The sequence below is a fragment of the Pholcus phalangioides genome, unplaced genomic scaffold, assembly GCF_987345545.1.
Source record: "Pholcus phalangioides strain wild (caught in Gottingen) unplaced genomic scaffold, Ppha-v1.0 ptg000017l_1, whole genome shotgun sequence".
In the NCBI taxonomy this organism is placed as follows: Eukaryota; Metazoa; Arthropoda; class Arachnida; order Araneae; family Pholcidae; genus Pholcus; species Pholcus phalangioides.
The window spans coordinates 68,131,433-68,143,588 of NW_028301610.1; the positions used below are offsets into that span (position 1 = coordinate 68,131,433).

General features: G+C 39.9%; 1 protein-coding gene across 1 annotated transcript in view; it reads right to left on the reverse strand.

Moving 5' to 3' along the window:
• LOC149074677 (xibalbin-1-like) overlaps positions 1–12,156 on the reverse strand; it is a 50,289-nt gene that overhangs the window by 24,520 nt on the left and 13,613 nt on the right. Inside the window, exon 2 of the mRNA XM_089247141.1 lies at positions 5,584–5,690. Coding sequence (XP_089103267.1) covers positions 5,584–5,665 — 82 coding nt within the window. The 5' untranslated portion in view covers positions 5,666–5,690. The remainder of the gene's footprint in view (positions 1–5,583; positions 5,691–12,156) is intronic.

Here is a 12,156-nt window from a genome sequence, read left to right on the forward strand (position 1 = left end):
CCAGCACAAAAAAAATGAAATTTCACTTCGCACTTATTGCAGGATATTTGATCATCAATACAGATGATGTTTTCATCACATCTCGGACAGCGGCACAATTTTGATTTAGGCATGTTAAAACAAAATATAGCACCAAACTGTGTAAAAATTTAAAGCAGAATAAGAAAATAACTCGAAAATATAATACAAGGGAAAAAAAATTAAACTCTAAGATAACAATACGGAGAGACAAAAACGCGTGCAGCCGCACTCTGCGTTGCCACCAGTTTCAAGCGCAATATCGTGCGATAAGTATTTACATGATGTGAATTACAGTAAAACCTCGATAAGTCGTCACCTAAAGTTATCGAAAAATTATGACGGCTTAAGCGGAGTTCCGTCAGTTTCAATGTGCAATGTTATGAAAATCGTATAAATTTAAAGTAATATGACATTTATTAAAGTATGAATCAAAATAACAATATTAATAAAATTTATAGATTGCGAAAGAAAAAATAAGAGCAATTTTTTATTTTTTTTATCTCTTATTACTTAAATTATTGTGGTGAAATGTACTGTACACTTTGATTTAAACTAGTAATTTTTAATTTATAGACTAACAGAGCAACTGTTTGAATAAGTAGTTTTTCTTCATAACAGAACTCTCTATTGCACATTAATTTTACATATACATCAAATTTAATTTTAGTGTTGGAATTCTTCATCAGTAGTTCATGATGCAACTACAAAGTAATCTCAAACACTTTTGACTTGGTGGAGGGGCCCTGGGCAGGGAAAGGTAAACAGAAGACCTCAACATGGGAAAGAATGTCTAATTTTTTTCAACAAAGACATTTTGTTTAAATTTCAAGCCCTAAATTAGTAGAGTGTCCGGGTTTCCTATGATTATTTATTATCCGTGCCCGTTGTACTTTGACTTTAACTTGATTAATTTGATTCTTCGAGTTACATAATTTTTGATTTCCTTGCACTATATGTAATCTTTGACGTATCAATAAATTTTGGTTTTGCCGGAGATGCCCTGGTCCCTCCCCCCAGTGGGGGGGAGGGGGCGAAATGCTTACGTTGCTTCTTGCGACAGAGCCCGGGCAGAAATGAGATCTAGCTTGAACAGTCCCCAACGTTCCAAAAACCTTATTCGGCAAATGAACTTCCCCAGAGTAACTTTCGTTACTTAAACTGTTCCGTTTGGGTATATAGGATTTTATGGAGACTTTTAAGCATATGGCAATGCTGTTAACAAGCTCTTTTTTTTTAATGGGAGCCATAAAAATAGTCTGTTCCTCTTTCTCAAACTTTTTCATAGTGACGACTTAACCGAAATTAGCGACGAGTAAACGAGGGTTTAATGACATTGTTGTGTATGAGAGGTGGAAGGGTCTAAAGAAAAATGACGACTTAACCGGAGTGACGACTTGTTAGGGTGACGACTTAACCGGAGTGACGACTTGTTAGGGTGACGACTTAACGAGGTTTTACTGTACATCGATCAGTGAAAATAAGTTTAATTAATATCAGCTTAGTTTTTTAATTGCAAAACAACACACACAAATATATGAATACAGAATACAAATAATATACAAAATAAATAAATAAAGACAACAGAACAAAAGACAAAACATGCTTTATGCAGCTCTGAAGGTTCCATTCGGTCCGTCTTAGAGCTTAAAAAAATTTCTATATATAATAAACGGCACGCTCTTGAGATTTATTTCTTTTTCTTTATTTTTTTTCTCATAGATATTTCAAATTTTACCTTGGTTACCTATTTATATTTTCAATAAACTTTACAAAATTCGTTATAGAATTTGAAAATATGAAAATTTCTTTCTTGAGATGTTTTTTTCTATGATTTCTAATTCTTTATTAGATTTCTTTGGATTCTTTAGATTAGATTCTTTATTTAATTCTTATTAGATTAAGATTTCTAATTTCTTTATTTCTTTTTTGTTATGCAATAGTTTGATTATTCTAAGGTCTGATAATTTTTTTGCGAATTTGTTGCAAATGGTTGGTCCTGAGTAATTTATACTTTTTTTGAACAAGGTATTTATTTTTTTTTGGAGTTGAAGACAAGAAGTTGTATCTATTTGAGGTTCTATCGTTGTTAGTTTTGAGACTAGTTAGTTTTTAAAATCAAAAAAGGAAAAAAAATCTTATTTAATTTTAAAATAATGCAATCCTCGGAGTGGTTTTTTCCCACTGAAAACAACGTTTCGGTCGAAGGAAAAAGGAATCCAAAACATGTTTTGTTTAAATAGGATTTGGGAACATTTTAGAAGTTTCAAGCGGATTTCGTACTAGATGTTTGTGATAAACACTTTTCTCTAATGCGCTATTTGCGCCTTCGGAACTACTCGGACGCATCTTGCTAGCTCGTATGAAAATCTCATCAAGTGAAGCACATTATGGAGACTAAGTTTAATCTCGTAAAACCCACCAACAACGCTCCAAAATTTACTCCCGCGCAACAACTTCAGGCGCTTAATTTACAAATTCTGAAAGGAACGTAAATTAGAGGGATGCAAAGTCAATTCGAGCGATTTTCGATTTAAGCTTTATGTTTCGAAATTAAATTCTTTCGAAAATACTGTATGTGCTATTTATGTTGCTGGTTGACTCTTTTTAGCCTCTAGCCACGCGTTTCACGTTTCCTGTAGAATTTCAAGGGGCACGCTATTATCGCGTTCTATATACAGGGTTAGCAAGAAATAAGTTTCCCACTTCATAGAGCTCTGGAGTGCGTTCTACTGCTCCAAATAAGACAAAATTTGTACTACAAATAATTCAAATGATGCGCTTGTCATTTATTAAATAAAAAAATAGTACAAATATCCGTCAATAAGTGGCGCTGGAGCACACATATAAATACTGATTATGCTTACATATAAAAATGTTTAATATGATGCGCTTTGTATATCTTGATTTCTAGAAGGCATTCTATCGGGTCCAACATGGTAAACTCTTGAAGCGTTTTTACCTGAGACTGGGATTGGGGACAACTTGTTGAATTGGATAGAATCGTGGTTGCGAGAAAGGTCACAGCGGGTTATAGTGAAAGGCGAATTTTCTCATTGGACAGGTGTCGAAAGTGGAGTCCCTCGAGGAAGTGTCCTTGGTTCCATTTTTTTTTTCATGTTTTATCGATAAACTCGATCAGGGTATCGATGGGATTGACGTGATTCGCAGATGACGTGAAGCTAATGAGGCTAATCGGAAATCAAAGTGAAAGGGAGAGTTTCCAGACGAACTTGAATATGATTTCAGGATGGGCTAACGGTTAGAGCATGAACTTTAGCATTGACTATTGCGTGGTCGGTCATTTTAGTTCGAACAACCCACGTTTCACTTACGAGTTGAGTGGTGGTGTCATTCCGAATGGAACTAGGATCACCGATTTAGGAATAGTCATTGCTGCTTAGTTTTTTCTGAACATTGCTCAGCAGTGGTTAAAAAAGCGTACAGAATGCTCGGTCTCATTCTTTAAAAGGTCTCTTCACGTTCTCCCGAAGTGATCCTTCCACTTTTTCGGGGCATAGTTCACTCTGGATTGGAGTATTTCGTTCTGTTTTGAAGACCATACTTACAGAGGGACATTGACTTGGTCAAGGGGGCGCAAAGAAGAGCCACGCGTGCTCTTGAAGGCACCACGAAGAGAGAATTGATGTTTCGAAAATGTTTACACATTGGAAGAACACATGTCTTGAGGGATATGATTGAAGTATTTAAAATTTTCAACGAGATGGACAAAATGGCAAGTTATTAGTTCATCGTAGTAGAATCAACTGCTTCGACAAGGGGACACCAGTATCGATTGGTGAAGGACAATTCTAGGGTGTGTTGGTGCAGAGAGTTTTTCTCTAATACGGTTGTGAATAAATGGAATAGCTTACCTCCGGAAGTTTTAGGACTTCCACATCTCCCACCTGAATATCGTTTAGAGCTTTATCACCCCATGACAACCCGTACTTTGGATATCGCCATCCCTATTAAAAACCGATGAGAAAAGGTAACTGAGATCGCCTCACATGCCTACTTTGCTCTTTACTCTAGATCCTTCTATCGAGAGGGGGCGCAACTGTCCCTTTACACCCATTGTTGATATACTTGCAAATGACTTTGGGTCAGCTTCAATGTTATCTGCTCTGCCAACCTAGAGAGTGAGAGATTCAACTTCCTTTTTACTTTCCTTAATCACCTTCTTCAATGCGCTTCTCTTTCCAGCAAATGATGGCAGGTCATCTGTTCTACTTTTATATGCCGTTTTTTTTTTCAGTTATTTAATCGCATTCGACCCCATAATCTGGGTTTTCCGCAGACTCACTACGTTCAGGTTTGGGAAATATGGTTGATTACGTGGGAGGAGGGGGAAGATAATGCCCAAAATACCACTGTATCTGCATGGGCTTTTATGGGCATCTTTTTCTCAGCCACCTCGTTGGGCATTTTGCCTGTTGTGGCGTTGTATTTGTATTTTTATGTATTGAGTTTTACCTCTTCCTATAAAAAAGACATAATTGCTTTGAATAAAAGTTTTACTAGTCGATGGAAGCTGCGTCGTTTCTTTAATTTTGGACCTTTTTTTTTTGATTTTTTTAGCAGAACTGAAGCTATCGTGTACCGATGGTATGTCACTTGAGTACTAGCAGTGTTAAAATATGGGTGAAAAAATTAAAAAATGGAGATACTAGCATCAAAGATCAACTATATAGCGAATGCGCTCGCAATGCCTGCACTGAACTCAACGAGGTAAAGGTTGATGAGATCATCGAAGACGTGTCATAAAAATTGCGAAAGAAACTTGGAATAGAAGACATCGCAATACAGAAGAACGATCGGAAGGTTAATGTTGACCGAAGATCATCAAGAGGAAAACCATCGTTCCAGGTTGGAAGATTCCGGGCTAGTTAGCTGTGCTACAGGTTAATTACAATTCGTCTACATCTGCCGTAAACTTTGGGGCTGCTGACTTGGTGGAGCAAGCATTGCCAGAGACCATTTCACAAAACAATCGTTGCTCTTTTATTTCAGATAGGTTTTTACCTGCGCGAACTTGATTTTTCATAAGCAGCAAGACGATCTGACAAATTCACCAATAGCAAATTTTGGGATCTTAGCTCGGAATCACTTTTACCGGGCGTGACGACGCACGCGTGCAGTTTAGAGGAAACATTGGATATGACACGTACTGTTGACTGGAAGCAAAAATATCCTACTTGTAATAAAGGAATTGCAACACACCAATGGTACAATGTAAAATTTGTTTTTGGTAAATTTTACTTTTATTTTTTGCTTGCAGAAACTGTAACCAAGCGGACATATCGACGAAAAGCAGCAATGATATGCTGCTTTTCAATCAGGGAAAGGCAAATATTGGAAGAAAATATTTGCGAATAACTATTGGGCCAGCCTTGACACGAGTGTGGCCATGGTTTAAGTATAAGGATCCCATATTTAAATTTAACTTTTAAATTTGTTTTGTAACGTCGATACGGAATCACTAACGCTTAAAAATTTTTAGTTGACGGAGCAAAATGTTTCAGAAATAATTTGTGAAGCATATTGTAACAATTTGTTGCTTACCATCTACTATGTATGGAACGCCGCACACTGTATGCAACAGCAAAAGTGATCCAATTACGAACAACCAGATTTTCGGGCTCATTGCTTTCTCTCTTTCAACTTCTTTCCTGTAATGAAATGAAATATATACTGTATATGTGTGTACTTATTAATGCCTTCTGAGAAGTACAGCATTCCATATATTTTGGTTTTTATTTTTTTATACATATTTTTTATTAGGGGTCATTCAAGTATTACGTCAGCATCGATGCGGAGGTTGAATGATGCTTACTTCATCAACCACCCTTTATAAAAATTATGAAACATTCTAAATGGCATCTTTACTGGGAATGCCAAAAACGAGAAAAACCTTTCGCTACTTTGTGGCCACCTGAACTAACATTCTCCCTATTTATAAGTCCTCTACAAAGCCACTTTAGGGAATCTCTAAATGTTCCACGGTTCCTTCAGGTGATCTGGAAATGTGCCGTGGGCCACTTCGGTGCTCTGAACTATGCCGTGCATTGTTCAAGTGTTGAATCCATAATTATGCCGTGGATCAATCAAGTAATCCGCGAATGTGCCGCGAGTACCTTGAGTGATGTAGAACTGCACTGGGGGCCGCTTAAGTGCTCTAAAACTGTGTCACATGTGAAGGTTTTAACAACTGGATGTTGCGAAGATATATTTTGGAAAGAGAGAAAATTCCGACCGTCCATGTACGGTCCCTTTCAGTGTACACGGGCTCCAAGGAAAGATTGAGAGATTCTGTGCCTCTGAAGTCTAGTGGTCTAGGGCGTTCACCCGGAAAGTGAAAGGACGTGGGTTCGATTCCCCACAGGAGCAGTTGAATTTTCTCTCTTTCCAAAATATATCTTCGCAAAATCCAGTTGTTAAAACTTTCGTATGATAGCGGAGAGTGACGTCATCCCTGTGTGTGTCACATGTCATTCAAGGGATCACTGAATGTTTCACGGACCGCTCAGCTATTTTGGAATTGTGCCGCGGGTCACTTGAGCGATCTGTAAATTTGCTGCTTAGTCATTATTAGAAAATTAGGTTAAAGGTGGCGAGCCACATCAGATAATCCCGAGGGCCACAACTGGTCCGCGGATCATGGGTTTAGCATGTATGGCTTAGAGGATAGGCCACAATGAATATCTTTAAAAGAAATTTTGAATTCTTAGCCATCAAATAACATTTAAATTTACAGAAATTGATTATAATAACATATAAAGTTATTTTCTTCCAAAAGTTTAATTTTTTTGTAAATATATTTTTTTGCATCAAAAAAATAAACGTTTGGTCGTCTGGGGGGGGGATACTAGCCCCCTATGTCCCTTCCCGCTTACGTCTTTGATCCCAATATGCGTTGGGAGGTACACTGCTGGCCACCGTAAATGCAACACCCTGAAGGAAGCATGCAAATAATATGAAATTTACAACATGCATTAGCGGAGGTGAGATATGCAAATGATTAGAATTTCAGCGCAGACGCACATCACGCGCGCCTGTGGCGCCACTTCAAAGCGCTATTTAAGGCTTGGAGATTTCGACGATTTGAAGTACGGCAATTGTGTTTTTCTTGTGGTTTTTTCAAAAAAACGATCAATTATGCCTCGTAGAAAACAGCGATCATCTTTTGATCAAGTATCCGAGTTCGACAGAGGAAGGATAGTGGCCTACCGAGATTGTGGATTATCTTTCAGGGAAATCGGTAGTCCTGTTGGACGAAACCAAACAACTGTAATGCGGATTTGTGATCGTTGGATGCAGGAGGGTACGACGGACCGACGTGTTCGATCGCATCCACCTCAGTGCACCACTTCACGTGATGACAGGCGTATTGTGCGTATGGCAGTGACGGATCGCTCAGCCACATCACGAACCATAGCACAGCACATTCAGTCTGTACCGCATCATCCAGTGTCTGCGCGTACCATTCGACGCCGTTTACAGCAGAGTGGTCTGTCCGCAAGACGTCCATTGCTTCGTCTACCCTTGACGCAGAACCACAGACGTCTCCGTCGCCAATGGTGCGATGAAAGAAGGATGTGGACGGCACAATGGAATGAAATTGTCTTTACTGACGAGTCACGCTTCTGTCTGCAACACCACGATGGTCGGATTCGAGTCTGGAGACACCGTGGAGAGAGGATGCTGAACAGCTGCGTTATGCACCGCCACACTGGTCCTGCACCGGGTATTATGGTATGGGGTGGTATTGGATATCACTCTCGCATTCCTCTAGTACGCATTGCCGGTACTTTAGGCTGGGACCTGACTACGGCGCGGTTGCACGCGGTTGAGGTTGGGGGGGAAGGCATCATCTATAGTTTTATTCTGTCAACGCACAGATACAACTGCAACCGCTGAGCGCGGTTTTTTCAACCGAGAAAATCCACATTTTTTGAGACGGTTGGGGTAACCGGAAAGCTACCATCATGTATTGCAAAGGTTTGAGCTCCCTGATGACGGTTCGGCTGGACCTGCGGTTGCTCCCTTCCATTGTCTATTAAGTGGTTTGACAAGGAGGGGGGATGTGATTTGGATGTACTGGACAAAGGAATTGCTCTCCTTCTCAGGCTGCCATAAAAAAATGAGAGGAGAAGACAAATTCGAGGAACTGTATGGTGAAGTTCCATGCGACGGAAACTAATTCTTTGTTTGGCGCTTTTGCACTGATAACAATAAAAAAAACCAATGAAGAAAAAATTAAATTTTTCTAACTAGTGAAATTTTTTTGCTTTCCTACATGAGCATACATTGAAACTCGGTTATAATGACATTCATAAACTAACGTGATTACGCTAAAACCGAGATGTATATTTTAGAACACTTGAATGAAATGCATTGGATCCCGATTATAATGTTTTAGCAAAAAACCAATTAGTTACCTCTTCCAAAAGAGTACAAATTACCACGGGGCCCAACCATTTATAATAAATTCATAAAAAATTAGAAGTAAAAATAATCAGACATCTGAAGGAATATATTTTTATATTTGCAAATTCTCCATATCAAACTTTTGAAACATTTATTAAAAGCCTAAGTATGAACCGGGGATGAAATATGTCCCTAAGAGCTGCATTGTGTGTGTTTTGCTTTCATTATTCTGTCCTTTTGGTATTTATTTTTGTATCGTATATGAATGTGGCTGTCTATCTGTTGTTTTTGCAATGAAAAAAACCCCATCTAGTCCAGCGGTTCTCAACCGGTGCTCCGTGTGAACTCCCAAGGGCTCCGCGGCCCTCGAGGAAAATAAAAAAAGAACCAGTAAATTTGAAAAAAATAATTATTAATATTTTTGAATAAAAATAAATCAGTAACTTTGATGAATAAATAAAAAACAGGCCTACGGTGCTCCGCCATAGAAATTATATACTGGAAAGGGCTCCGTGGGTCAAAAAAGATTGAGAACCGCTGATTTAGACAAAACGTTGTATGCGGGTAATATCGAAGAGTGCACTAAAACAATTTTCACACCTACCGTTCTTTTCAAGCAGTTTTTAATTTACATACACACACAAAGTCGCAACTGGGGAGAGTGGGTCCACTGTATCGAGTGCTGAACTAAAGGGGGCGCCGAATTGCCCCTTTAACACCACTCCTTCTAACCTTTCCTTATACGGGGACGCCAAAAGCTTGCTAGCTCCAGTTAAAAAAGTATCCAGCTGCGGCCCTGTATGTACCTTAAACCTTGCAACATACATACTGATGAACAGGGCCACAACGACATGCGTGGTCAGCCGGGGCAAGCACGCATTTTGGCGCCCCCCTTTTAATATTGAAGGAGAGATGAAGGGTTAACATTTGCGCTCCTGTCTGGCTCGGAGTTCGGGGGCATCTGTCAGTGCCGTCTTAACGCATGGGCCCACCCGAGCACGGGCCGGGTGCCTCAAGAGAAGAGGGGCCTCCCAAAAATGAGATCCGATTGAAATTTTAAAGGATTTACCATGTAGGGCCTCCTAAAAACCACTTGGCCCGGGGGGGGGCCCATAATACTCTTAAGACGACCATTCATAATGTTGTATCATAATGTTTTTTAAAATTTGATTTTTTACAGTTTTTAAAACATTAAATTTTCAGAAATTTTATTTCGATTCCTATCTGAATTTTTTTTTCCTGATCATCAAAAGAAATATATATTTTTTTAAATAGGTGAAAATAATTTTTTCCTTGATTTTTTTTTTTTTTTTTTTGGTCATATGGGGTTTCCCAAAATTACAATTATTATGCTTAATTTCCATTAATTAGAAATTTAATTAATTGGAAATTCACTTTAATTACGAAGAAAAACGTGCTAAATTCATGGCCAATTTTTTTAAACTTCAAAAATATGTTATTTAAATAAATTATGATGATTCCAGCCATGATATATAAAAAAATTTGTGCGATTTGGTCACGAATCGTAAAAGCATCAAAAATGGGTCAACTTGTAGGTTGTCTTTCTTCAAATTTGAATTAATTTCAAACGGCAAATATTGTTACAGAAAATTAAATTTCATTACATGAATATTTTTATTAGTATATACAGTAAAACCCCTCCTTCTTGTGAACACGGACAGGACAAAAAAATTAAATCCATGTAAAATGGGTGACCGTTAAAAAGAGGTTTGAAATTCATACTTTTATATATTATACAACTAAATTATTATTTGTCCGTAAAAGAGGAAGTATCCGTTAAGAGGGGGTTTTACTGCAATGTAGCTTATGATCACGAATTTGCATGCTAACGGGAGCCAACTTCAGCTTGGCGAAAATAATTTGGCCAATCCCGAGATGTCACGTGACATTAAAAAATAAAAAACCCCGGTTGCTAACAGCAGTGTGTGTTTCACGCGGAATTCCACGGTTGCTGATAAGATCAACCGCGCCAGCCGAACCGTAGTGTGCCGGCAGCCTTAAAAAGCCAGCGCTACATCTCCGAGGTGTTGGAGCCAGTTGTCCTTCCTTACCTTCAGGGCTTGCCCACAGCCATATTTTCACAGGATAATGCGCGACCACACGTGGCACGCATTGTCCAAAGGTTCTTCGTCAATCGCCAGATTGAATTGCTTCCCTGGCCAGCTCGCTCTCCGGATCTTTCGCCGATAGAAAACATGTGGTCCATGGTTGCTCAACGATTGACCCAGATTACATCCCCAGCTGCCACACCAGATCAACTTTGGCAACGCGTGGAAGCTGCTTGGTCTGCTGTACCCCAAGAACACATTCAAAGTCTCTTTGAATCAATGCCGAGGCGTGTGGCAGCGGTGATCTCCAACAATGGCGGCTACTCTGGCTACTGATTTTGGCAGGAACCACACTTCACAGAAGTCTATAAATTTAATCATTTGATGCTTGGTCAACATGTTATCTACAAAATAAATATTGTTGCGATATCTCTTATCTTTCTTGGTGTTGCGATTTGGGTGGCCAGCAGTGTATATAATCTATATATATATATATATACACTTAAGAGCCAAAAAAACTGGTCCACCTGCCAAATATCGTGTAGGGCCCCCGCGAGCACGCAGAAGTGCCGCAACACGACGTGGCATGGGCTCGACTAATGTCTGAAGTAGTGCTGGAGGTAATTGACACCGTGAATCCTGCAGGGCTGTCCATAAATCTGTAGGAGTAACAGGGGGTGGAGATCTCTTCTGAACAGCACGTTGCAAGGCATCCCACATATGTTCAATAATGTTCATATCTGGGGATTTTGGTGGCCAGGGGAAGTGTCTAAAGTTAGAAGAGTGCTCCTGGAGCCACTTTGTAGCAATTCTGGACGTGTGGGGTTTCGCATTGTCCTGCTGAAATTGTCCAAGTCCGTCGGAATGCACAATGGACATGAATGGGTGCAGGTGATCAGACAGGATGCTTACGTACCTGTCACCTGTCAGAGTCGTATCTAGATGGATCAGGGGTCCCATATCACGCCAACTGCACACGCCCCATACCATCATAGAGCCTCCACCTTCTTGAACAATCCCCTGTTGACATGTAGAGTCCATGGATTCATGAGGTTGTCTCCGTACACGTCCATCAACTCGAAGCAATTGGAACCGAGACTCGTCAGACCAGGCAAAGTGTTTCCAGTCCTCAACAGTCCAATGTCGGTGTTGTCGGGCCCAGGCGAGGCGTAAAGCTTTGTGTCGTGCAGTCATCAAGGGTACACGAGTGGGCCTTCGGCTCCGAAAGCCCATATCGATGATGTTTCGTGGAATGGTTCGCACTTGTTGATGGCCCAGCATTGAAATCTGCAGCAATTTGCGGAAGGGTTGCACGTCTGTCACGTTTAATGATTCTCGTCAGTCGTCGTTGGTCCCTTTCTTGCATGATCTTTTTCCGGCCGCAGCGATGTCGTAGATTTAGTTTTTTTACCGGATTCCCGATATTCACGGTACACTCGTGAAATGGTCGTACGTGAAAATCCAAGTTTCATCGCTACCTCGGAGATGCTATGTCCCATCTCTCGCGCGCCGACTATAACACCACATTTAAATCTCGATAACCTGCCATTGTAGCAGCAGTAACCGATCTAACAACTATTCCAGACACTTGTTGTGTTATATAGCCGTTGCCGCCCGCAGCGCCGTACTCTGATTGGTT